The 25,915-nt window shown below is 41.4% G+C and overlaps 1 protein-coding gene across 2 annotated transcripts in view; it reads right to left on the bottom strand.

Moving 5' to 3' along the window:
* LOC124788198 (F-box/LRR-repeat protein 4) overlaps positions 1-23,496 on the bottom strand; it is a 166,034-nt gene extending 142,538 nt beyond the window's left edge. The window contains exon 1 of one of the 2 annotated variants that reach the window (XM_047255378.1): positions 23,192-23,496. In XM_047255378.1, coding sequence (XP_047111334.1) covers positions 23,192-23,380 — 189 coding nt within the window. In that variant the 5' untranslated portion in view covers positions 23,381-23,496. Of the gene's footprint in view, positions 1-22,996; positions 23,096-23,191 lie in introns of those variants that run through there. The other variant, XM_047255379.1, reaches the window with a different exon arrangement.
* Between the last annotated feature and the right edge of the window lie 2,419 nt (positions 23,497-25,915).

The raw sequence follows: 25,915 nt of genomic DNA on the forward strand, positions 1-25,915 counted from the left end.
ACAAGGGTTCCACAACTGTGGTACTTGATCGTCGGGAGTATGTGGCTGAGGGACTGCGTCAGCTTTCAGACAACACTACTTACAAAGTTTGCCAAGGCAATCCCATTCCTGATGTCCAGGCGGAGCTTCAAGGAATCCTCAGAACCTTAGGCCCCCTACAAAACCTTTCACCCGACTCCATCAACCTCCTGACCCCACCAACACCCCGCACCCCTACCTTCTACCTTCTTCCCAAAATTCACAAACCCAATCATCCCGGCCGTCCCATTGTAGCTGGTTACCAAGCCCCCACCGAACGCATCTCTGCCTACGTAGATCAACACCTTCAACCCATTACATGCAGTCTCCCATCCTTCATCAAAGACACCAACCACTTTCTCAAACGCCTGGAATCCCTACCCAGTCTGTTACCCCCGGAAACCATCCTTGTAACCATTGATGCCACTTCCTTATACACAAATATTCCGCATGTCCAGGGCCTCGCTGCGATGGAGCACTTCCTTTCACGCCGATCACCTGCCGCCCTACCTAAAACCTCTTTCCTCATTACCTTAGCCAGCTTCATCCTGACCCACAACTTCTTCACTTTTGAAGGCCAGACATACCAACAATTAAAGGGAACAGCCATGGGTACCAGGATGGCCCCCTCGTATGCCAACCTATTCATGGGTCGCTTAGAGGAAGCCTTCCTGGTTACCCAGGCCTGCCAACCCGAAGTTTGGTACAGATTTATTGATGACATTTTCGTGATCTGGACTCACAGTGAAGAAGAACTCCAGAATTTCCTCTCCAACCTTAACTCCTTTGGTTCCATCAGATTCACCTGGTCCTACTCCAAATCCCATGCCACTTTCCTTGACGTTGACCTCCACCTGTCCAATGGCCAGCTTCACACGTCCGTCCACATTAAACCCACCAACAAGCAACAGTACCTCCATTATGACAGCTGCCACCCATTCCACATCAAACGGTCCCTTCCCTACAGCCTAGGTCTTCGTGGCAAACGAATCTGCTCCAGTCCGGAATCCTTGAACCATTACACCAACAACCTGAAAACAGCTTTTGCATCCCGTAACTACCCTCCCGACCTGGTACAGAAGCAAATAACCAGAGCCACATCCTCATCTCCTCAAACCCGTAACCTTCCACAGAAGAACTCCAAAAGTGCCCCACTTGTGACAGGATACTTTCCGGGACTGGATCAGATTCTGAATGTGGCTCTCCAGCAGGGATACGACTTCCTCAAATCCTGCCCTGAAATGAGATCCATCCTTCATGAAATCCTCCCCACTCCACCAAGAGTGTCTTTCCGCCGTCCACTTAACCTTCGCAACCTCTTAGTTCATCCCTATGAAATCCCCAAACCACCTTCCCTACCCTCTGGCTCCTACCCCTGTAACCGCCCCCGGTGTAAAACCTGTCCCATGCACCCTCCCACCACCACCTATTCCAGTCCTGTAACCCGGAAGGTGTACACGATCAAAGGCAGAGCCACGTGTGAAAGCACCCACGTGATTTACCAACTGACCTGCCTACACTGTGAAGCGTTCTATGTGGGAATGACCAGCAACAAACTGTCCATTCGCATGAATGGACACAGGCAGACAGTGTTTGTTGGTAATGAGGATCACCCTGTGGCTAAACATGCCTTGGTGCACGGCCAGCACATCTTGGCACAGTGTTACACTGTCCGGGTTATCTGGATACTTCCCACTAACACCAACCTGTCAGAACTCCGGAGATGGGAACTTGCCCTTCAGCATATCCTTTCTTCTCGCTATCCGCCAGGCCTCAATCTCCGCTAATTTCTAATTTCAATTTGCCGCCGCTCATACCTCACCTGTCTTTCAACTTCATCTTTGCCTCTGTACATCCGCCCCGACTGACATCTCTGCCCAAACTCTTTGCCTTTACAAATGTCTGCTTGTGTCTGTGTATGTGTGGATGGATATGTGTGTGTGTGCAAGTGTATACCTGTCCTTTTTTCCCCCTAAGGTAAGTCTTTCCGCTCCCGGGATTGGAATGACTCCTTACCCTCTCCCTTAAAACCCATATCCTTTTGTCTTTCCTTCTCCTTCCCTCTTTCCTGACGAGGCAACCATTGGTTGCGAAAGCTAGAATTTTGTGTGTATGTTTGTGTTTGTTTGTGTGTCTGTCGACTTGCCAGCGCTTTTGTTTGGTAAGTTTCATCATCTTACAAATATTGTTTATATTTTACTTGGTGATTTATTTAATGCAAACTGTTACATAACCAGAGTTTTGAATATAATGTTAATGTTAAAATGTGGTACCACCACATTCTCAAAGATTGCATTTGCTGTATGTTCCCTAAAACTCCTCCATTTTCCTGCATTTATTTATTTCTGTTTATCTTATTGATATTGCTTAAGTTTCTTATGTATTCTGAAGTTACATTGATAAATGTTTGTTCTTTTAATTGGTTTGTGTATCACTCTCCATGTTTTATACTTCCTGATGTAGCCTTGTCAAGTATTAATTTTATTTTATTAGTTTTGATTATTTAAAAAAACTTATGTAGGCATGCTGATCCTATTTTGTGTTAAAAGTTTTTCCTGTCTACCCCACTTTTATTTATTTAGTGTTAAATTTCTTACTTTTTCATTGCATTACCACCACACTGTCAAAGATGTTTCTGCTTCAGTCTATATGTATTACTTCTCTTCCAATGTCGTTTGCAAACAACATTGTTAACTAGTTTGGTGACAATACTCAGTAAATGTCTTAAGATGGCCTTGTAAGCTGAAAACCGGTTAAGACAATAAAAATTAATACTGTAGAACCAAAACAGACTGGTGCCTTTCATTTATTATAATGTCGTTCTACTAAGAACCGACGGAAGATTCTGTTAACATAAAAATATTACAGTTTCAAAATCAATAGGCTTATGATAGTGGAAATAAACTGTGCATACGGTACTTTTTATGAATTTTGATAGCACCACTAATTCATTACTGATGCATAGAACAGATAATGGGAGGATTAAGTGTTACTAAAAATATTTCAAATATACCCTTAGTTCTTTCATCAATAGGATCATTCTTATACATGCGATGTTAATATGTTTAAAATGTGTTTTTCACAAAAGGAAATGCTGAAGCAATGCAGTGTCAAAAGATGTAGTCCCTCTCCATACATAGACAGCCATACATTACTTGTAGTACATTTAAATAGTGAGATTTCCTTTCATTACTCTTGCTGCCAGCATGGAGAAAGATGGAAGAGGAAATAGTAGAAGTTGTATCATGTCAGATTTCCACTTCCATGAGTGTATTTATGTCATTAGGGATTGCACGTGTCTTGCAGTCAGGCTCATTTAACAGCATCTATCTTCTTTAATCTTCCCCGACAGAAAGAGATCAAATACAAAGACATAGTTTGCAAACCTGAAAATTCTCTTCATTTATAGATTCCAGCATGCAGTTGGTCACACGTTTATTAACACAATAATTCTGCTTGTAATCACATGTGAAATACACTCATCAGCCAAAGCGCTATGACCACTGAGCTACTATCAATATAAATCTGTCCAGGCGATAGCAGCGTCACCCTGACAAGGAATGACTGCAGTCAGACACATGCATGGCAGATGTAGCATCAGTTAGTGTCCTGTCCATTTCTGCAGTGGGGAAGGCGCAAGAGCCACCTATCTAAGTTTGACCAAGGGAAGATTGTGATGGTATGGAGGTTCAGCACAAGCATTTTGGAAACTCCATGACTTGGCAGGTGTCTGGGAAGTGCTGTGGTTAGTGTCTTCAACACATGGCAAAACCAAGGTGAAACCAAGTTCAGACAATGTGGGGCTAGGCAGCCACCCCTCATAACAGATGTCAGACTCATAGGCTGGGCAGACTGGTAAAACAGGACAGGCAGCGAACAGTGGAGGAACTAACATCAGACTTTAATGCTGGGCAGAGTACAAGTGTCCGAACAAACATTGTACCAAACACTCCTACCAATGGGTCTTTGCAACCAACAACCCATGTATGTGCCACTGTTAATACATGACATCAGCAACTACGACATAAATGGGCACGTGATCATCGGCACTGGAAATTAGCACACTGGGAGCAAGCATGGTCTGATGCGTCTCAATACCTTCTTCACAAGGCTGATGGGAGGGCGTAAATCAGTCGTCTTCTAAGGGAACAGCTTCTTGACACCTGTACTGTGGGATGGAAACAAGCTGGCGGCAGCTCCATAATGGATTCATGTGGGCTTTGATGGGTCCAGTGGAGCTTGTGCAAGACACCATGACGGTCTGCACACTGGTTGCAGACCACATACACTGCTTCATGAGTATCATGATTCCCAACACCAGTGGCATTTTTCAAGATAATGTGCCATGCCACAAGGCCAGGAGAAGGATGGAGAGGTTTGAGGAACACAGTTGCATGTTCCAATTGATGTACTGGCCACCACCAACTCGCCAAATCTGAACCTGATCGAACACATCTACCGGGCGAGTAGCGCAGTGGTTAGCACGCTAGACTCGCATTCAGGAGGACAACAGTTCAAACCCACGACTGGCCATCCAGGTTTAGGTTTTCCATGATTTCCCTAACTCACTTAAGGCAAATGATAGGGTGGTTCCTTTGAAAGAGCACAGCTGATTCCCTTCTACATCCTTCCCTAATCCGAGCTAGTGCTCCGTCTCTAATGACCAAATTGTTGAAGGGACATTAAACACTAATCTCCTCCTCTTTGAACACATATGGGATGTGACTGAACATGGCATCGGAGCTCATTGTCCCCCACTCCCTGGAATTTATGGGAATTAGGTGACTCATCTGTAGATGCAGTGCCAACTTCCTCCAATGACCTGCCAAGAGATCATTGCTTCCACATTATCATGCATCGCAGCTGTTATCTGTGCCAAAGGTGGACATAGTGGGTATTAGGTATGGTGTCATAATGTTACGGCTGATCAGTGTACTACATGAAACGGTAAGAACAGTTGCTTGAAGGCACGATTTTCACTTTAATGTGCTGTGTTATTTAATTTTATCAACTTTCAGTTCATACACCCTCTATCTCAAATTGCAGCCACCTTAGTGACTGAAAAATGCTTTTTTTGGAGGGGTGGGGTGGGAGTGGGGAGTATTTCAGCAACATTATTTCATAAAAAGGGCATCACTTTTGCATATCAAAGTGTTACAATATTGTGAAGATTGTAAATGCATTTTCACTGAATGAAACAAATATTTGAATGTCCAAACAACACAAATACAGGAAACCTCAAAATAAATGCAGCAACTGTGTCTAATATTATAGTTATTATTTCAGTCTCTTGCTTCTTTGACTTACTTTCCTGTTTCTGGCATTTCAACAACTCTTTTCTGCTAATAAACTTTGTTCTCAATTTCATGAAGCAATTTAATACCAAATCTGTTACAGTTACAGTACATACATTTGGCGACTAGTTTCGATGCAACTGGTTCATTCTCAACACCAACCTACTGAAGCTGCACTGGAAGTGCCCGATCTTAAAAACGGACTTCAAAATGGCAATGTATGCTTTCCAAAGTAACTGCAGGGTCACAATCACCATGTGTCTGCTTAGCTAGACAGAACCTTGCTAAGAAGGCACATGTTGAATGTGGCAGCCATCTGTGATTACTTTGTAAAGCATGTATTACCATTTTGATGTTATTAAGATCAGGCACTTTCAATGCAGCCTCAGTAGGCCTTGCTTGATAACAAACCAGTTCATTTGAAGATACTCACCAAACATTAGTACTGCAACAGTGACATATTTGTTAATAAACACTTCATGAAATATTAAAAAAGGTTGCTGGTCCTATACCAACAAAATGTTGAAACTGAGGATTTGTTCTTTATCACGTTACCATTCTTTTGGAAAAGTCATGGATACTTGCATGTTCAAAGTAAAATAATATGCTCCTCAATATGAGTGCTTCAGATAGGTGGTGATTATGTGCTTTATGCAGCTCAATAAACATACTGCCTTTACAAATTTTTCAATGTATTGTATAAATAGCATCAAGAAGCAGAACCTGTGTCCTGACACTTATCACAGTTTCACAGAATAATAAGGAAAGTTAAACTAACCCCTTTGGTATGTCCATGGGAAATTTTACATAGTATTATATGGCAACATTTTAAATTAGGAGATCCTGAATAGTCACTTGTTTAGAAAATAAATCATGAGGTGATAGCAATTTTCACAAAGACAAATGTTAAGACAAGGCTCTTCTTTAATGCACGATATGTAACATTTACAAGTTAAATTTACTAAACACTATAATATTGGGTTGATCCACAACACTGGAAAGAGTTAAGGAACTTTTTAAAAGTAGATCAATTCCAGCTGTTAATTTTAAGGGGAGTTTTACGAGACTTGTACTACATACTCTGTCGTTCTAGTCTTTTACATCTCCTGTCAATGACTTGTACAATACTTTTATTTTTACACTGAGTTCAAAACAACTCAAGTGACAAAAATTAGTTAAGTTATGAATTCCTCTCCTGAAATTTTCTTTCTGTGAATCCTGGCTGCAGTCTATAGTAAGGAACCAGTCACAGGAACAACTGCCTGTCAGTAACTAGCACGTTTTTATTCTTTCAGGGATGTTTTACATAAAATTTTCATGATTTATTGACATCACTGATTTACCTATTGCGCATGTTGTGCTTTTCAGCAGCGATATGTAATGTGTTCACGTGTTTTCACTTTTTCAGCAGAGTTTTTATTTACAAATTTCTTGTTCATTGATTTACATCTTGTGCATGTTGCATTCACAATGTAGACTATATATTTGTGATTCCCATTCCAATCATGTACTGAGTAAGGTGACTACACCGGTCTTAATGCACAGGACTCACATTCTGGAGAACTGGAGTTTATTGCTAATCTAAACATCCTGACTTAAATTTTCCACAGTTTCCCCAAGTTACTACGCTGAATGCTGGAATCGTTCCTTTGATAAGGCCTTGCCTGACTTCCTGCCCTATCCTCACCTAATTTTATGCAACTTCGTTAAAGTAATGTATCTGACATGTCCAATACTATTGTACTAAATGGTCTGTGGACAAATTTTTAAATAAGTAAGCATATTTTGGCAGGTATGGGACTCAAGAGAAATCACAAACCAGGTAGGCACGCCAATGGCTGGTGTAGCCAAAGAATTTGGTTTGCCATGGGTGATATTGTGATACAAAGCAAGTAGCAAAAGTCTCACACTGTGTAAGTTTAGTCCTTGCACTAGGACAATGGCTTTTTTTCAATTGCAAAAGTGCACTATCCAGTAAAAAAAGAAATTTTGCAGGACAGTGCATAGCATATAAAAGGGAAAAAGAAAATACCAAACCAACTTACTACTGGAAGGCCAGGCAGAAAATGGTACACATCATTTAAGGAAAGATATCCCCTTCTGAACAAGAATGTGGTGACCATCGATTACCAATGACTAGAATGAGGAGTGATCTATCTTCGGATTCAGTGAGCTTCGGAAAAGGTTCGGACTTTGGTTATTTTTGTCATGTTGTACTATATATTTGTTCGATTGTGCATGAATAAAGAGTGCTTGATTGTAAAAGTTGGTTGTTTCTATCCAGGGACTCATCAATGTCAACAGTAAACCCACGTTGGTGACCCGAGAAAACACCTGCACCGACACCTGCTACTGGATTCTATGTTCGTCATGTAGTTTTTTCTGCATGAAATTCTGGCTTCCTCTCTTTGGAGTTTCTATCTCACTCCACCATGCACCACTTGGCTGTACAGTTTCAGGGCCCACATATACGGCTTCCCTCTCCCCAGTGTGGATCGCCATTATGTGCGTAACACACCTTTGACGTGGACTTTCTCACCAATTGCGCTATGCCCTTTAATCTGCCCACTTTCGCACTAGCCAAACAGACACTCGAGTCAACTGCACTGAATTACCCCTGCATCTACTTAACCTACCACGCTGCATAGGTCTCAGGCGATGTCCCAGCTGTGGCTCCACCTTGCCACTAAGCACTCAATTGCGATTTTGCACCTTCCATCGGGAATCGATCCATGGCGGTTGTCAATGCTTCCGCGTCAGGTTTCACTCGTGGTCATGTGCTGGCGCCTCCTACACAGACCACGGCCGATGGATCACCAGCAGTACACCTCGGCACCACTGCTTTCATTTCACCTGTTTTGCTCCACAATTCTTCCATGCCATTGTGCTGTGTTCGTCATGTGGCAATAAAAGCCCCTTCTCCACACGACCTATGAGTGCTGGGTGTCATACCACACCAACACAAGTGCTTGATTTTCATCAGAACACCACTGGATGATACTTCTCCAAACCTTCGCATGGTCTGCACCCTAGCAACACTGCTGCCAGATCATTTTCCAAAACTGCCGTTGATATAAATGGACAATCCCATGATGTGGTTTACCTTGGTGGACAACTTGTTGGGCATACATGGTGTCATAGATGATGACACTCATTTTGTTTGTTTGGTGAACTATTTGCATGACCACCCCAATCTTATTAGTGACTTGTTGCTAAACCCACCTGAGCATAAAAAACAAGGTTTTGTTCGTGCACTTCTCACCAAGCATCTTTCACATTTGTCAGTAGACTCAGTCATGGCACAATTTACAGCTAGAGTTTAGATGACAGAACACAATCCCAGTATGGCAATGCCTCCATGCTCAGGTCATGACAGAGGTCTTGTCAGACTTGCCTCTCGGGACATTCTGGTTAGTTAAACTGCCACAGGAACTACAATTACAACTGCTTCCTCATATCTTATCATCTCTGGAGGCAAAACTCTGGTTGGCTCATCAGGCATATGACATTATTGGACACCACTGCCTACTTCCCTTGCAAAGCGCAGCGTCTGCTACTGAGGTGGTAGCAAATATATTACAAGGAAAAGATAGTCATATCAGATAACAAAATAAAGACTATATGGGATATAGTGAAGGAGGAGACCGGTAGAACCAGACATGAAGATGGAAAAACAGCACTATGAGTAAATGATACATTGGTGACAGACATGTATAGTGTTGCAGAACTTTTTAACAAACATTTTATAACTGTTACTGACAAGATGGGGTTGTCAGGTTCTGTAGACGCTGCTATGGAATACCTCAGACCAGACATTTCAAGTAATTTCCATAATATGAATTTGACCCTTACTACCCCAGCAAAAATAATATCCATCATAAAATCATTAAAATCAAAAACATCTAGTGGGTATGATGAAATATCAACAAAGTTAATTAAAGAATGTGATTCTGAGTTAAGTAACATATTAAGCTATCTGTGTAACCAGTCATTTATCAGTGGAATATTTCCTGAATGGTTGAAATATGCTGAAGTTAAGCCACTGTTTAAGAAGGGAGATAAAGAAATACGTCAAATTTCCGTCCAATTTCACTTTTATAACATTCTCAAAAATTTTAGAAAAAGTAATGTACAATCGGCTTTATAACCATCTTACCTCAAATAACATACTGTCAAAGTCACAGTTCGGATTTCTAAAGGGTTCTGATATTGAGAAGGCTATCTACACTTACAGTGAAAATGTGCTTAATTCATTAGACAAAAAATTGCAGGAAACTGGTATATTTTGTGATCTGTCAAAGGCATTTGACTGTAAATCACAATATCCTTTTAAGTAAATTAGAATATTATAGTGTAACAGGAAATGCTGCAAAATGGTTCAAATCTTATATATCTGGCAGGAAACAAAGGGTGTTATTAGGAAAGAGACATGTATCATCAAGCTATCAGATATCATCCAACTGGGAACTAATTACATGTGGGGTCCCACAAGGTTCCACTTTAGGGCCCTTACTTTTTCTTGTCTATATCAATGACCTTTCGTCAGTAACATTACCAGAAGCCAAGTTCGTTTTGTTTGCCGATGATACAAACATTGCAATAAATAGCAAATCAAGTGTAGTCTTAGAAAAGTCAGCTAATAAAATATTTATGGACATTAATCACTGGTTCCTAGCCAATTCTTTGTCACTAAACTTTGAAAAAACACACTACATGCAGTTCAGAACTTGTAAGGGGTGTCCCACGAATATATGCCTAACATAAGATGACAAGCAGATAGAAGAAGTGAACAGTATTAAGTTCTTGGGATTACAGCTTGATAATAAATTCAACTGGGAGGAGCACACCACAGAACTGCTGAAGCGTCTTAACAAATCTGCTGGTGTTTCAGACATAGGGGATATAAAAATGAAAAAGCTGGCATACTATGCATACTTTCATTCCATAATGTCATATGGGATTATTTTTTGGGGCAATTCATCAAGTCAAGTTAAAGTTTTCCGGGCACAAAAACATGCAGTAAGAGTTATATGTGGTGTGAACTCAAGAACATCTTGCAGAAGCCTGTTTAGGGAACTAGGGATACTAACTACTGCTTCCCATTATATTTATTCCTTAATGAAATTTGTCATTAAAAATATATCACTTTTTCAAACCAACAGCTCAATTCATGGAATCAATACTAGAAATAAGGATAATCTTCACAAGGATTTAAAGTCACTTAGTCTTGTACAAAAAGGTGTGCATTATTCAGGAACACACATTTTCAATAACTTGCCAGCAGCCATAAAAAACTTTTTTATTTTAAATTCAGTGCATTAGTATTTGTAAAATAATTCTTTCATATACCGTTCATAAAAAATGACAACCATGCTTATTTGTTTCAGTTGTAAATATTTGTCATGTATTGTTGTTTTTCTGCCATGTTCTACATCCTGGAGGACCTCCTCACTACGGATCAATTGGAATGAAAGTAAATCTAATCTAATCTATGCCAGTGCCTATACTTCCTCCATCGACTGATAGACATCCATGTGGGCACACCTTGAGCAACGCAATGAACCATAGAAACTCGATGACCAGCAATGGAAACCACCAGCTGCTTCTCGCCTAACTTCACGAACTACAGCCGAGCCAGCATGCCCCTCCACCACCTCTGGCGCCCACCAATCCCCTCTTCAGCTGCCACAGGAGTAATAGTGGTCCAAACTGACTCACCCACAGCCCCACACCCAGTATATCCCCTATGCTAGTTCCATGCAACTTTTGGGGATGCTGCCCACCCTGTGCATTCCCAAACACTTTATTTGGGCCGCAGTAGGCGCCAAGGCTCTCGAAGATAACGAAGGGTGCCTACAGATGTTGCATTCTGTTTGATCCTCTACTCCGTAAGACACCTATACGTCCTGGATTTGTGCTTGTGTCATCATTTCCTTGTTAACAACTCTCATTCACTATAGTGGATGTGATACCATTTCCTTCACACTGACAGCATAAGCATGATACCTATTAAACTCATCCCTGGTGAACCATTCACATGGTTCTTCGATGTGGCCGACGTCGAAGACCCAGTACTTGGAATTGATTTCCTGCTTCACTTCAGCCTGTCACCTGACCTGCTGCCATCTGCTTTACTGCACTATGGTTCAGGAACAAATATTGCACACTCAGACGCTCCATCAGCTCCCACTCCCTCTGAGCCCTCTGACAATACTGAAGCAGCTCTCACTGAGTGCTCTTCTCTGGTGAACTGCCTTGCCACTTCTATCACTCGGCTCCAATGCAAGTGTTCTGCAGTCTACGACCTTCACATTCACAAAGGAACATTGAACCACAGTGAGCAACACCTCATAAGCCAACTGTCTCGACACCAGCGATGCGCCTCTTACAGCTACAGGCTACCCATCCTCGCCTGCACCGATGGCATCTCACATTAGTGACTCTTGTGTGCCACCGACTTCTGCTTGAGATGTCCACTTGTGTTCAGCAGTTCAAATGAATGCTATTCATAACAGGATGGCACATAAAATTTTCAGAAGACATGGTGCATCATAAAACACGAGGCCTCCCTCCACACAAATTGCACCTTGCTAATAGTCGAATTGATGAACTTCAGCAAGCAGGCATTGTTCGACTGTCGGACAGTAATTGGTCTTTCCCCGTGAAATGGAACAAGAATGTGAGGATTGTGGTAGGGAAGCTGAATGGTCGACTTTGGTTTATTGGGAGAATTTTAGGGAAGTGTAGTTCACCTATAAAGGAGACTGCAAATAGGACACTAGTGCGACTTATTCTTGAGTGTTTGGGACCCACACTAGGTTGGATTGAAAGAAGACAACGAAGCAATTCAGATGCAAGCTGCTAAATTTGTTACCAGTTGGTTCGATCAGCATGCAAGTGTTATGGATATGCTTCAGGAGCTCAAGTGGGATTCCCTAGAGAGAAGAAGACATTCAGAGAACACTACTGAGAAAGTTTAGAGAACAGTCATTTGAAGCTGACTGCAGAATGATCCTACTACTACCACCATACATTTTGCATAGGGACCACGAAGATACGATACGAGAGATTATGGCTCTTACAGACAGCTATTTTTCCTTCGCTCTATCTGTGAACGGAATAGGAAAGGAAACGACTGGTTTTGGTACAGGGTACCCTCCACCATGCACCGTACAGTGGCTTGCAGAATATGTATGTTTGTTTGCATATATGTATGTATGTAGATGTAGATACACTCAGACCCAAAAAAGGACGGCACAGTGTGCCTCAGCAGTGACTATCGTCATTTTGATGTGCATACTGTAAGAGACAATATCCTATTCTAATATTCAGTACCTTGCCCAGCTACTTAGTGGAGTGTGCATTTTCAGTGTTTTGGACTGTCGTAAGGCATATTTACAAATACCTATGAAAGAGAGTGACATAACAAAAACAGCCTTGATCACCCCCCTTAGGCCTTTACAAATTCTGTTACATGGCTTATAGCCTCAAAAACACAGCTCAAACTCTGTGATGTTTCATCGGGTCACTTCTCTTTAACTGCTCTTACTGCTATGCACACCTAGATGAGATTCTCATTTTTTCCTCCCCTGACTAAGAACTTGAGCTACACCAGGCCATGGTACAGACTAGCTGGCATTGACTGCATTTGTAATCTACCACTCCCAGTGACTTCTCACAAATGGTGCCGGTTTTTGGGGACAATAAAGATTTACAGACGTAACCTGTCGATGGTACCAGGTATTCAAATCCCCCCCTCCCTTACGGATGCATTAGAGCAAACAAACTTCCGGTAATCGCAGGGCACAGTGGTCTGATACAATGCAAGCTTTCGTCGATCTCAAAACAGCTTTAAAATATGCCATCACTCTATGGCACTCTCGCCCACCCCTTGCCAGATGCTCACACCTCTATTACAGTGGATGCAAATGATTTCACAACACGTTGGTGACACTACTCAGCCACACCATTTTTTTTCCCTCCAAAAATACTATGGATCAACGTAAGTGGTCGGCTCTCAACAGAGAACTTGCAGTGTACAAGGCCATCAAATATTTCCAAGAGGCCGTCAAATATTTACAAGCAGACATCGAAGGAAGGAATGTAACAATTTTCACGGATCATCATCCCCTCGCAGCTATTCGCAATCCTGCCACTGACCTTCCCTCACACAGGTTTCAGCCAAGCATCTTATCTGTCAGTACATGATGGACATCTGACATTCGAGGAACTGGCCCGCTTACAGGACAATGATATTGAACTGCAGGACCTACATCAGGCTTTTTCCACTTCCCTACACCTCCTGGGCTCGGTCATGCCATTATGGTGCGATTCATCCATGGACATTGCTCAGCCTATTGTCCCGGCTGCTTTACATTGCCAGGTTTTGGCTGCTTCGCACAATCTTTCATACCCAGACTGTGTATCTTTCTGGATAGCTAGATTTGGGTGCCCAACATCCATAAACGTTGGTGGGGAGGCTTGTGTGCCTCAACGATACAGACAGCCGTACTGTAAGTGGAACCACAACAGAGGGGTATCTGTTGAGAGGCCAGACGAATGTGTGGTTCCTGAAGAGGGGCAGCAGCCTTTTCAGTAGTTGCAGGGCCAACAGTCTGGATGATTGACTGATCTGGCCTTGTAACACTAACCAAAATAGCCTCGCTGTTCTGGTACTGCGAACGGCTGAAAGCAAGGGGAAACTACAGCCGTAATTTTTCCCGAGGGCATGCAGCTTTATTGTATGATTAAACGATGATGGCGTCCTCTTGGGTAAAATAGTCCCCCATTCGGATCTCCCGGCGGGGACTACTCAAGAGAACGTTGTTATCAGGAGAAAGAAAACTGGCGTTCCATGGATCGGAGTGTGGAATGTCAGATCCCTTAATTGGGCAGGTAGGTTAGAAAATTTAAAAAGGGAAATGGATAGGTTAAAGTTAGATATAGTGGGAATTAGTGAAGTTCAGTGGCAGGAGGAACAAGACTTTTGGTCAGGTGAATACAGGGTTATAAATACAAAATCAAATAGGGGTAATGCAGGAGTAGGTTTAATAATGAATAAAAAAATAGGGGTACGGGTAAGCTACTACAAACAGCATAGTGAACGCATTATTGTGGCCAAGATAGACACGAAGCCCACGCCTACTACAGTAGTACAAGTTTATATGCCAACTAGCTCTGCAGATGACGAAGAAATTGATGAAATGTAATGATGAGATAAAAGAAATTATTCAGGCAGTGAAGGGAGACGAGAATTTAATAGTCATGGGTGACTGGAATTCAACAGTAGGAAAAGGGAGAGAAGGAAACATAGTAGGTGAATATGGATTGGGGCTAAGAAATGAAAGAGGAAGCCGCCTGGTAGAATTTTGCGCAGAGCATAACTTAATCATAGCTAACACTTGGTTTAAGAATCATGAAAGAAGGTTGTATACATGGAAGAACCCTGGAGATACTAAACGGTATCAGATAGATTATATAATGGTAAGACAGAGATTTAGGAACCAGGTTTTAAATTGTAAGACATTTCCAGGGGCAGATGTGGACTCTGACCACAATCTATTGGTTATGAACTGTAGATTAAAACTGAAGAAACTGCAAAAAAGTGGGAATTTAAGGAGATGGGACCTGGATAAACTGAAAGAAACAGAGGTTGTAGAGAGTTTCAGGGAGAGCATAAGGGAACAATTGACAGAAATGGGGGAAAGAAATACAGTAGAAGAAGAATGGGTAGCTTTGATGGATGAAGTAGTGAAGGCAGCAGAGGATCATGTAGGTAAAAAGACGAGGGCTAGTAGAAATCCTTGGGTAACAGAAGAAATATTGAATTTAATTGAGGAAAGTAGAAAATATAAAAATGCAGTAAATGAAGCAGGCAAAAAGGAATACAAACGTCTCAAAAATGAGATTGATAGGAAGTGCAAAATGGCTAAGCAGGGATGGCTAGAGGACAAATGTAAGGATGTAGAGGCTTATCTCACTAGGGGTAAGATAGATACTGCCTACAGCACAATTAAAGAGACCTTTGGAGAAGGGAGAACCACTTTCATGAATATCAAGAACTTTGATGGAAACCCAGTTCTAAGCAAAGAAGGGAAAGCAGAAAGGTGGAAGGAGTATATAGAGGGTCTATACAAGGGCGATGTACTTGAGGACATTATTATGGAAATGGAAGAGGATGTAGATGAAGATGAAATGGGAGAGATGATACTGCGTGAAGAGTTTGACAGAGCACTGAAAGACCTGAGTCGAGACAAGGCCCCGGGAGTAGACAACATTCCATTGGAACTACTGACGGCCTTGGGAGAGCCAGTCCTGACAAAATTCTACCATCTGGTGAGCAAGATGTACGAGACAGGCGAAATACCCTCAGACTTCAAGAAGAATATAATAATTCCAATCCCAAAGAAAGCAGGTGTTGACAGATGTGAAAATTACCGAACTATCAGTTTAATAAGTCACAGCTGCAAAATACTAACGCGAATTCTGTACAGACGAATGGAAAAACTGATAGAAGCCGACCTCGGGGAAGATCAGTTTGGATTCCGTAGAAATGTTGGAACACTTGAGGCAATATTGACCCTACGTCTTATCTTAGAAGAAAGATTAAGGAAAGGCAAACCTACATTTCTAGCATTTGTAGACTTAGAGAAAGCTTTTGACAATGTTGATTGGAATACTCTCTTTCAAATTCTAAAGGTGGCAGGGGTAAAATACAGAGAGCGAAAGGCTATTTACAATTTGTACAGAAACCAGATGGCAGTTATAAGAGTCAAGGGGCATGAAAGGGAAGCAGTGGTTGGGAAGGGAGTGAGACAGGGTTGTAGCCTATCCCCGATGTTATTCAATCTGTATATTGAGCAAGCAGTAAAGGAAACAAAAGAAAAGTTTGGAGTAGGTATTAAAATCCATGGAGAAGAAATAAAAACCTTGAGGTTCGCCGATGACATTGTAATTCTGTCAGAGACAGCAAAGGACTTGGAAGAGCAGTTGAACGGAATGGACAGTGTCTTGAAAGGAGGGTATAAGATGAACATCAACAAAAGCAAAACGAGGTTAATGGAATGTAGTTGAATTAAGTCGGGTGATGCTCAGGGGATTAGATTAGGAAATGAGACACTTAAAGTAGTAAAGGAGTTTTGCTATTTGGGGAGCAAAATAACTGATGATGGTCGAAGTAGAGATGATATAAAATGTAGACCGGCAAAGGTAATGAAAGCATTTCTGAAGAGGAAAAATTTGCTAACATTGAGTATAGATTTTAATGTCAGGAAGTCACTTCTGAAAGGATTTGTATGGAGTGTAGCCATGTATGGAAGTGAAATGTGGACGATAAATAGCTTGGACAAGAAGAGAATAGAAGCTTTCGAAATGTGGTGCTACAGAAGAATGCTGAAGATTACATGGGTAGATCACATAACTAATGAGGAGGTATTGAATAGAATTGGGGAGAAGAGGAGCTTGTGGCACAACTTGACTAGAAGAAAGGATTGGTTGGTAGGACATGTTCTGAGACATCGAGGGATCACCAATTTAGTATTGGAGGGCAGCGTGGAGGGTAAAAATCGTAGAGGGAGACCAAGAGATGAATACACTAAGCAGATTCAGAAGGATGTAGGCTGCAGTAGGTACTGGGAGATGAAGAAGCTACCAATTTAGTATTGGAGGGCAGCGTGGAGGGTAAAAATCGTAGAGGGAGACCAAGAGATGAATACACTAAGCAGATTCAGAAGGATGTAGGCTGCAGTAGGTACTGGGAGATGAAGAAGCTTGCACAGGATAGAGTAGCATGGAGAGCTCCATCAAACCAGTCTCAGGACTGAAGACCACAACAATAACATGTCCATAAACAGGGAGCTGGGTAAGCAGTTTGAATCATTGTTATTTAACAAACTCTAGACACTCTGTGGTGCGGATAAATTTTGCACTACAGAATACCACAAGCACAGGGCCTGTCGAGTGTTGGCATAGCACCCTCGTGCTACAGTGGTCAGTGATCTGACACCCTTTCCTGGGTCATGTTAGGTATCTGCACAGCTTACAAGGCAGACCTCCTAGTGTCACTTGCTGAGGTTGGTTGGTTGATTTGGGGGAGGGGACCACACAGCGAGGTAATCGGTCCCATCGGATTAGGGGAGGATGGGGAAGAAAGTCAGCCATGCCCTTTCAAAGGAACCATCCCCATATTTGCCCGAAGCGATTTAGGGAAATCACAGGAAACCTAAATCAGCTTGGCCAGACATGGGCTTGAACAATCGTCCTCCCAAATAAGAGTCCAGTGTGCTAACCACTGCAGCACCTTGCTCGGTTTCAACTTGACGAGATCCTGTATGGCAAGGCATTGGCCCTCCCTGTTGAGTTAGTCAACGATGTTGCAACTGTCGACTATCTGACCTCTCCGCTCTTGTTGAGCAGGTCCGGCCACACACAGCTGCTATCTGTATGTGCCTCCTCAACCATAAGCACACCTGGCCCCTGGTTTTCTTGCATTTGGCCCTGGAATCGTGAGTTTATTATGTTATGGGATAACACAGTCAAAGCAACACTACAGTCGCCTTACTCTGCCCTGCATCGGGTATTGGCACAAATGGCTAAGACTACGGACATCCTCATCAACAGTCAGCATCAGATACGTTCACTTCAGTAGGTTGAAACAGCCTGGATGATCTAGGAATCTGTCCCACCACAGCCACTCGAGTCAAGTTCTCCACCACTGTGCAATGTCCCTAAAGCACATACCACCCCTCTTGCCATCAGCTGCTGAGTGGTTGCGTGTGATGATCCCCGTCTCCTGCCTCACTCAGACTGCGTGCATGTCGATCCATTGCCTCAGTTTCAACCACACACTGCATGTGACATTAAATCATTGCAAGTGCTGTCACCTGTTGTTCCCCTGTGTTCCAGTGTTTCTCTCTCCTTTTTCTCCCACAGCACCCCCTATGACTACCATCAACGAAATTTGTATTTGTATCAACATTTCTGGGTGCCCACGTGAAAAGCTTTTCTTACAGCACCAAGGCTGATCACTCTTCATCCTTTGTGTGAGGTAAACTTCACATGAGGCCACACCCACTTTACATGTAACCATCCTGTGCATAGGCCCCATTCCAGATAAGGTGAATGCAGCTGGAATAACAGCGACACTCAGCCCCAATGGAACGCTCAATATACGTGAACCCCTCTTTGCTACTCCTCCGATACCACCACCTTCACACAGTTCACACATGCCGGGCGACCAGACCATCCTCCTTTCTGGATGTCAGACTGCACTCTCTCTAGTGCAACCTGCATGGACCTCCCTGACTGCAAGAAAATCCACCCATGCCTTCCCTTCGGGCTATCCATGGCATGGGTGGTCATGCTACCTTGCGTATTTGACAATGCCCATTCCCCCCCCCCCCTCCTCTTCCCAGTGCCCTGCACTCCCGGAGGGAAGAGGGGAGGGGGGTGCACATGCCCTGCAGTGACCATCAATTGCCAATAACTCTAGAACAAGGAGTGCTCTATCTTCCGATTCAGTGAGCTTTGGTAAAGGTTTGGACTTCAGTTGTTTTGTCATGCTGTGCTATATCTTCATGTGATTAGGGGTGAATAAAGTGTTTCTGATTGTAAAAGTTGGTTATTTCTATCCGGGAGACTTGACAATGTTGATAGAAAACCCACAAGACAATGACACGGAGCTTGACAATTTTTCATGAAAATGTCTGTGAGCAAGAAATTTGTACGTGGTCTGCAGAAACAAAACAATATTTGAAAGAAAATCAAATTTTGGAATTAACGAAGTATAATTTTCAATTCAGATGAAAGTGCACTTTCTCGAAGTCTATAAAGTTATGATACAAACAGGTAAGAAACCTGCATAGTATTAAGAATGATGAGGAAAAAAAAAAGATGTGCTTGTAACAGCATATGATACTGGTAAGCTTGCTACTTCCATGACTTTCCCCCCCCCCCCCCCTCCATATATGAGAATTCCTAGTGTAATAGCTAATGGTATACCGAGAACATAAGGAATTAGATGATCTGAAAGTCACTGGATGTGTTCTCCCGTGTTCTATGAATACACAACAAATGTTTTACTGTCTTGACTAACTGAACAAGAAATACAAATGGCTATCATATTTTTTACTGACAGTCATGTATTTTATATGGCATTAAGCTTGTCTGAGTTCTGTACTCAGAATGTTGTAATGCTTATTAAATTGTTCCCTAACACAACACATATTTCACAGCCATGGATGTTTGTGTATTTACTCTTTTAGAACAAGAATGGAAAAAATATGTGAAAAATGGTGTTTATGAAACTTTGTAAAAAAAAAAAAAAAAAAAAAAAAAAAAAAAAAATAAATGGACCTGTACTTAAAGGAAGCATTGTAGTGCATTAGTCCACAAACAGTAAAGAATGGTTTCAAACTTCTGGATTGTGTCCGTCCAATGTGAAAATGTAAACTTCAACACTACTCCAAAGAATTTGTAATGATGAGAATGGCCTACCACTTTTCAGTGAAATTATGGTATTTTCACAATTATTCTAATTTAGAGAAGTCTGGAGCATTTTAAGAAATCACCATAAGTCATAATATTGTAGTTTTGGAGAGCCATAATGCAGAACTTCAACATTATTTTTTTCAGTAACTCTGAAATAGTGATGGGTCACATTCACTCTCAACCTGTATGAATTGATATGAAATTGCCGTTCCATCATTCATCGCACCAATAGATACAGCTGCGACCCACAATAAAATGCTTATGTACACCACAAGTGCACTTTTACAGAGAACTGGCATTGGGTCAACGAAGACACCTCAACAATCAATTGAAGAAAATGTTAATTCACTTCACAGAGTGTGCGATAAAATTAACCAATAAATTGACAGAAAATGCAATGCCTTTTCCTTCTCAAATAATAAGTTTGATGGTCCACAAAATAAGGCTTTGTGCTCAGGACAGTAAGAGTCAGTCCAGTTCATCAAAGGACAGTAAGAGTCAGTCCAGTTCATCAACTTATGAAAGCAGACATACCCTCATCTTTCAAGAGGATTCTCTTTTGACCTAAGACAAGGGCCAAATCCATAAGGCGCAATGAAAAAATTGAAGGAATGGCAAACATGCCATAAGAAAAAGGATTATGAGAAATAAAGGAAAATTATGGAGGAAAAAGAATCAACATATAATGAAAGCTTCCACAACCAAATGTTTTAGCTGCTGGTAAAGGTTTCAGGTTGTACAGCCATGGTGAATGAAACTTTTTCCATTTCCAGCATTTTGTCCATACCTGTGTTGGATGTCTTCAGATGTTCTCCTGTTCCATTGAGTTGGCAAGACTAAAAAAAACATAGGGAATAAAAAAGTTTGATGTACCATGACCATGCAACCCAGAAGATTCACCAGCACTAAACAAGACAAAGAGAAAGTGTGGCAAAAAAGGAAAAGGAAGAAAAACCGTGTGGCAAAAAACGAAAAGAAGGAAGAAAAATCATTAAAAATGACAAGCTATGAATGGTGGGTTGCCGATGGAGACAATCTACTAACGTTGAATTAAATGACAAATCAGAGAAGGAAATGTGTTGAATTGCAGGCTTTGAAAAGTGTGTGTTGGGGCTTCATACTGATGTAGTTTTATGGAGGCAAATGGAATTCATAGTTTAGATATACAGGTATAGAGCAGCATATAGTTTTAGAGGACACTGAGGTGGAATTAATGTTTACAATATATGTTACAGATGATAAGAAAGTCTTCAAAATAGATGCAGATTATGTTAATGTGGTACAATAAGACTTCAGGATTGGAAAGTTATCAGCTCCTAATCTAACAAATTTTACTGTGAATAGAGAACCAAATGATTCACAGTGGCAGTACAAGATGAAAGGAGTTCAGAGGGTAGAGCATGTAATAGATAGTGTGTGAGAGTGGGGAGGGGGGTGGGAGGGAGGGAGGGAGGGAGGGAGGGAGGGAGGGAGGGAGAGAGAGGGAGAGAGAGAGAGAGAGAGAGAGAGAATGGGGTGTACATGATCTAGATAGTGAAAGAGAGGTGTGGACAGAAGAGAGAGTCAGGGAAAGGTAAGAAGATGCGTTGTGAAATAAGTTACGAGACTGAGGTCCAGGGAGCAGATATTTCCCTCAACCATGTAGGCGGGAATTCTCTCTACAGCGCTTCCTGCATTGTCACAATACCCCAGGTCTTAATCTCTGATAACCATTTCACACTACCTCACCTTTTCTTTCACCTTCTCTCTTTCGTCCACACCACTCCTTTGCCGTCTATATCATGTACTACCTTCTCTCACCACTCTTCTTCCCCATCCCCCTCGTGTTGTGTCTCTCTCTCTCTCTCTCTCTCTCTAGCCCCCTTCCTATTCCACCGCGTTTCCCCCCCCCCCCTTTCCCTCATCATCTCCACCTTCCTCTCCCTTCTTTTCCTCCACCTTCACTCTATGCTCTACCCTCTGAACTCCTTTCATCTTCTTGTGCTGCCACTATGGGTCATCTGTCAAAATGATCTGCCTCACTATATCCCACTACCCCATCCTTATCTCCTGCATCCTTCCCCACCGCCATCAGCCCAGGCAACTACTTTTGATAATCAATAATCAGTGTCACCACAGTTGTGGGAGTGTACATTTGGATGTCTGTGTGTGAATGTGTACACTTTTACTAAAAAAAAAGGGCTGTTTTCCGTTACATGGTTCTCTGTCCTCTGCACAACACATCAGCCCACTACGGGTGAATGGTTGCTTTCCCAAATGTTCTATCCAAGAATTTCCATTATTATTGAAAAACTAACTAACAACGGCCAAATTAAAATACCTGTTGCCAAAGCCTGTAGATGTATTTGGAAGACATGGATGTCTTCAAGGTTGTGAAAAATTTTCACCATATCTTTATATTAACTTTTATTTTTTTTGGTCCCAATTCTTCTGGAACTATTCAGAACACTATATTTCTATCAAATTAACATGTTGTGCAACTACATATCTGCTAATCATGTTCACTTGAAAGAACTGATCTCTGAAATGCCAATGTTTATTTATGTGTTTATGTCTGGAGATCCCCCAAACTATTGAATGTATCTGATAACTGCCCATATTGAATTTGACATGTCTAATACCAGACAAACAAATTTAGCAAATGATAGCACCGTAACAATTTGTGGAATAATACCATCTAAGAAGGTGAAATCCATTATTTGTGGGTAGATTTCATGCAAACGTAAGGTAAACAAATGTATCCTAACGGTTTCTGATACGTATGTATTTTCATCGAAACGACACTTTACTGCATCATATATTCGAATTCTTCAGTCTTCCCATACAAGAACAGAAGTTATTTCAGAAAACTAACTACAGTACATCCCTGACGTAGGCATAAGTATCGCAGGTTCAACATAGGACTCGCATATACTACAAGAGTCTATTAATTACAACTCAAAGTAAGCTGTCGCTAGAAAAACTGTACTACTGTAAAATGCATTGCAAGATTCAATATGTAGCACCAAACAAGTTCAATGTATATGAATGAAATGGATTTTAAATTGTATGTCCAACAACTTCACTTTACGTAACTATTATGGAGGGCACTATAGCAACGCCGAGGGGGGGGAAAAAAGTGAAAGAGAATGTCTAAGGTAATGTTCCTGTCGGCGGTTCACAAGAGAGAAAACATGGGAAATGTAAAGGTACAATACCTGAGTGAGAAAGTCCAACGCAAAAGTGCCAAATATAACTCTGTTTTCCTTGTGTTGAGCCATAACTACATTCACACTCCAATGGATAAGAAATGCAACAATCAGTTGCAAACACTACCATTGTTTACACTTACAAGTTACTAACAATCGGAAGAACTGAGCACGTATGCTTAATAACACCTGTAAATAGCTCACCATCACGAATGCCTGCGGAAAATCTCCATAATTCGGATACTTGCTTGGTTTACCAGTTATATTGTAAGCGGTGTAGGATATTCTTATATCGCTACCGTACTGAGAACTGAACCCAATTACATCGTGTACATACTGCTCTATTACTACCGGACTCTTTTCGGTATCACTAACTTGTAAATCGTCCTCCATCTTTTCTAACGTTTACTAATAATCCTATTACTTCAATCTCTTTAATTCAATATCCATGACAGCATAAACAAAATACTGTTGGCTGTACTGCAAATGTCTACATTCAACATTGCAAGTCTTTCTGTTGCCTACACTGTAAAAACCAAGGACGTTAGAAACAATTTCAATATTGTAACATCTTTAGTGAAACAAACTTGTGGAACCCAAGGAACATAGAACGTTAGAAACAATTTCAATATTGTAACATCTTTAGTGAAACAAACTTGTGGAACCGAAGGAACATAGAATAAAAAGTGGAACCGTCTAGCTCTAGCAGAAACGGAGAACAATCGCCTATATATCGCATCAATAGATATCTATGCGACTATCAGACAGTTCTCCACAGTCTAGTTAAAGGAAGATGTGAGTGATCTATTTATACATAGCTTTGCCAAATATTTACGGTACGGTAATATTCAAAAATGGATGTCGTAGGCAATGTGAGAAATGATGGAAGGATTTTTAAAGTTTCGACGGAACACTCATATTTTTTTGATGCGTGAGAAGGCCTGTGAAAGAATTACATTCTGTCCAATTTCTATGTACAAAACCCAACATTTCCAATAATATTGGATTACTACAGGACAGAGGTTTCGAGATTAGATGGGGTAAACATCGAAAAATAGAAGATTCAAATCGAAAAGGAAATTAATTACAGATTTGTAAAGCAGAGTGTTCCGAAATGGCGTCTACAAAGGCGGCTGTTTACAAATCACCTTCATGTCACATTTAAGTATGCTGCTGGAATCTGTGAGACCCCTAACAGACATTATTAATGGGGGACAGTGAATTTATACAAAGAAGGGCAGCAAAACTGATTACAGTTTTTGTGATACCCACCAATAAAAGACTAACCAGCTCTCTCTCTCTCTTTCTATCTCTCAGCCCTTCTTGCTGTCTGTCCACCCTGTACAGGATGTCTTGAACCAACATTGGCACATCACTCACAGTAGTGGGCTCTTTGGGGAAAATCTGAGTGTAAATGGGAAACGGAACTGGTATATCTGTTACAGTAGACAAGAAATTTAAATGCACTGACATAGACGTTGAAGCTGCAGGTGATATTGTTTGGGCAAGACTCAATATCAAGGGTCCTTCTATTAACCACCAGATTCTCCTTGTGATGCAACTGAAAACTTTAGATAAAACCTCATTTCGCTTGCATATAATTTCCCTAATGATACTGCAATCACTGGAGGTGACTTTAACCATCCAACAATCAATTGGGATCATTACAGTTCTGTTAGTGGCTGGTGTGACAAGACATCCTCTGAAACGTTATTATAATTTAGCATTTAATGCCTTCTTGGAAAACTAGCTAGGACAGATAGTTCAGAACCCCCCGCCCCTCATGATGGAAATACATTAGATATAATGGTAACAAATGGATCTCACCTCTTTGAGAAAGTCCACATCAAAGCTGGAGTCAGTGAGAGTGAGGCAGTAATAGCTACAATGAATACCAAAACGCAAAGGACCACTAAAACAAGCAGATAGATTTATATGTTCAGCAATCAAGACAGAGAAGCACGAGTGGCATAACTCAATGAACAACTTGAAACTCTTACCTCAGGACAACAACATGAACAGGAACTATGGCTCAAGTTTAAAAGAACAGTTGACCATACACTGGATAACTATGTATGCAGTAGTGCAGTTCGTAATGGGAGAGATCCTCCATTGTATGGAATCACTGTAAAGAAACTTCGAAATAAACAAAGACTATAACATAACAGATATAAAACCAACCATAAGGCTATAGATAAAGAAATGCTAAATAAAGCGCATTTGGCAGTCAAGAGAGCAATGAGTGAAACCTTCAATGACTATTGCAGCAGAATATCGTCGAATAATCTTTCACAAAACCCAAAGTAAGTCTGGTCTCATGAGAAGGCTATTAATGGCACCAAAGTTAGTGTCCAGTCACTCATAGAGGAGACTGCAACTGAAGTTGAGAATAGCAAACCAAAAGCAGAATTGCTTAACTTTTTATGCTGGGAAAATTTCAAGACTCACAATGCCTAACTTTGTTTCCAAACGTTCCTTCGCAAAGGAACAACCAGGAGTATTGCCTCAACTTAATTCTCATGCCACTGAAAAGAAGAGTGAAACATATATTAGTGTCAGTGGCGTTGAGAAACATTTGAAATCGTTAAAACTGAACAAGGCCCAGGGCCCAGTGGAATTCCTGTTAGATACCATACCCAATTCGAAGCTGTGTTAGCTCCTCTGTTAACTATAATCTGTCGTAGATGCATCAAACAAGTTGGTAGAAAGCACAACAAGAAAGGTAGCAGAAGTGATCCACAAAACTACTGTCCAATATCCTTGACATGTATTTGTTGCAGGAACTTAGAACATATTCTAAGCCCAAATGTAATGAGGTGTATCGAATAGAACCACCTCCTCCATGCCAATCAGCTTGGATTCCGAATGCATTGACCACATAAAAGCCAACTCATATTTTTCTCACACGACATCCTGAAAGCCATGAAT

Source organism: Schistocerca piceifrons, chromosome 3 (genome assembly GCF_021461385.2).
Source record: "Schistocerca piceifrons isolate TAMUIC-IGC-003096 chromosome 3, iqSchPice1.1, whole genome shotgun sequence".
NCBI lineage: Eukaryota > Metazoa > Arthropoda > Insecta > Orthoptera > Acrididae > Schistocerca > Schistocerca piceifrons.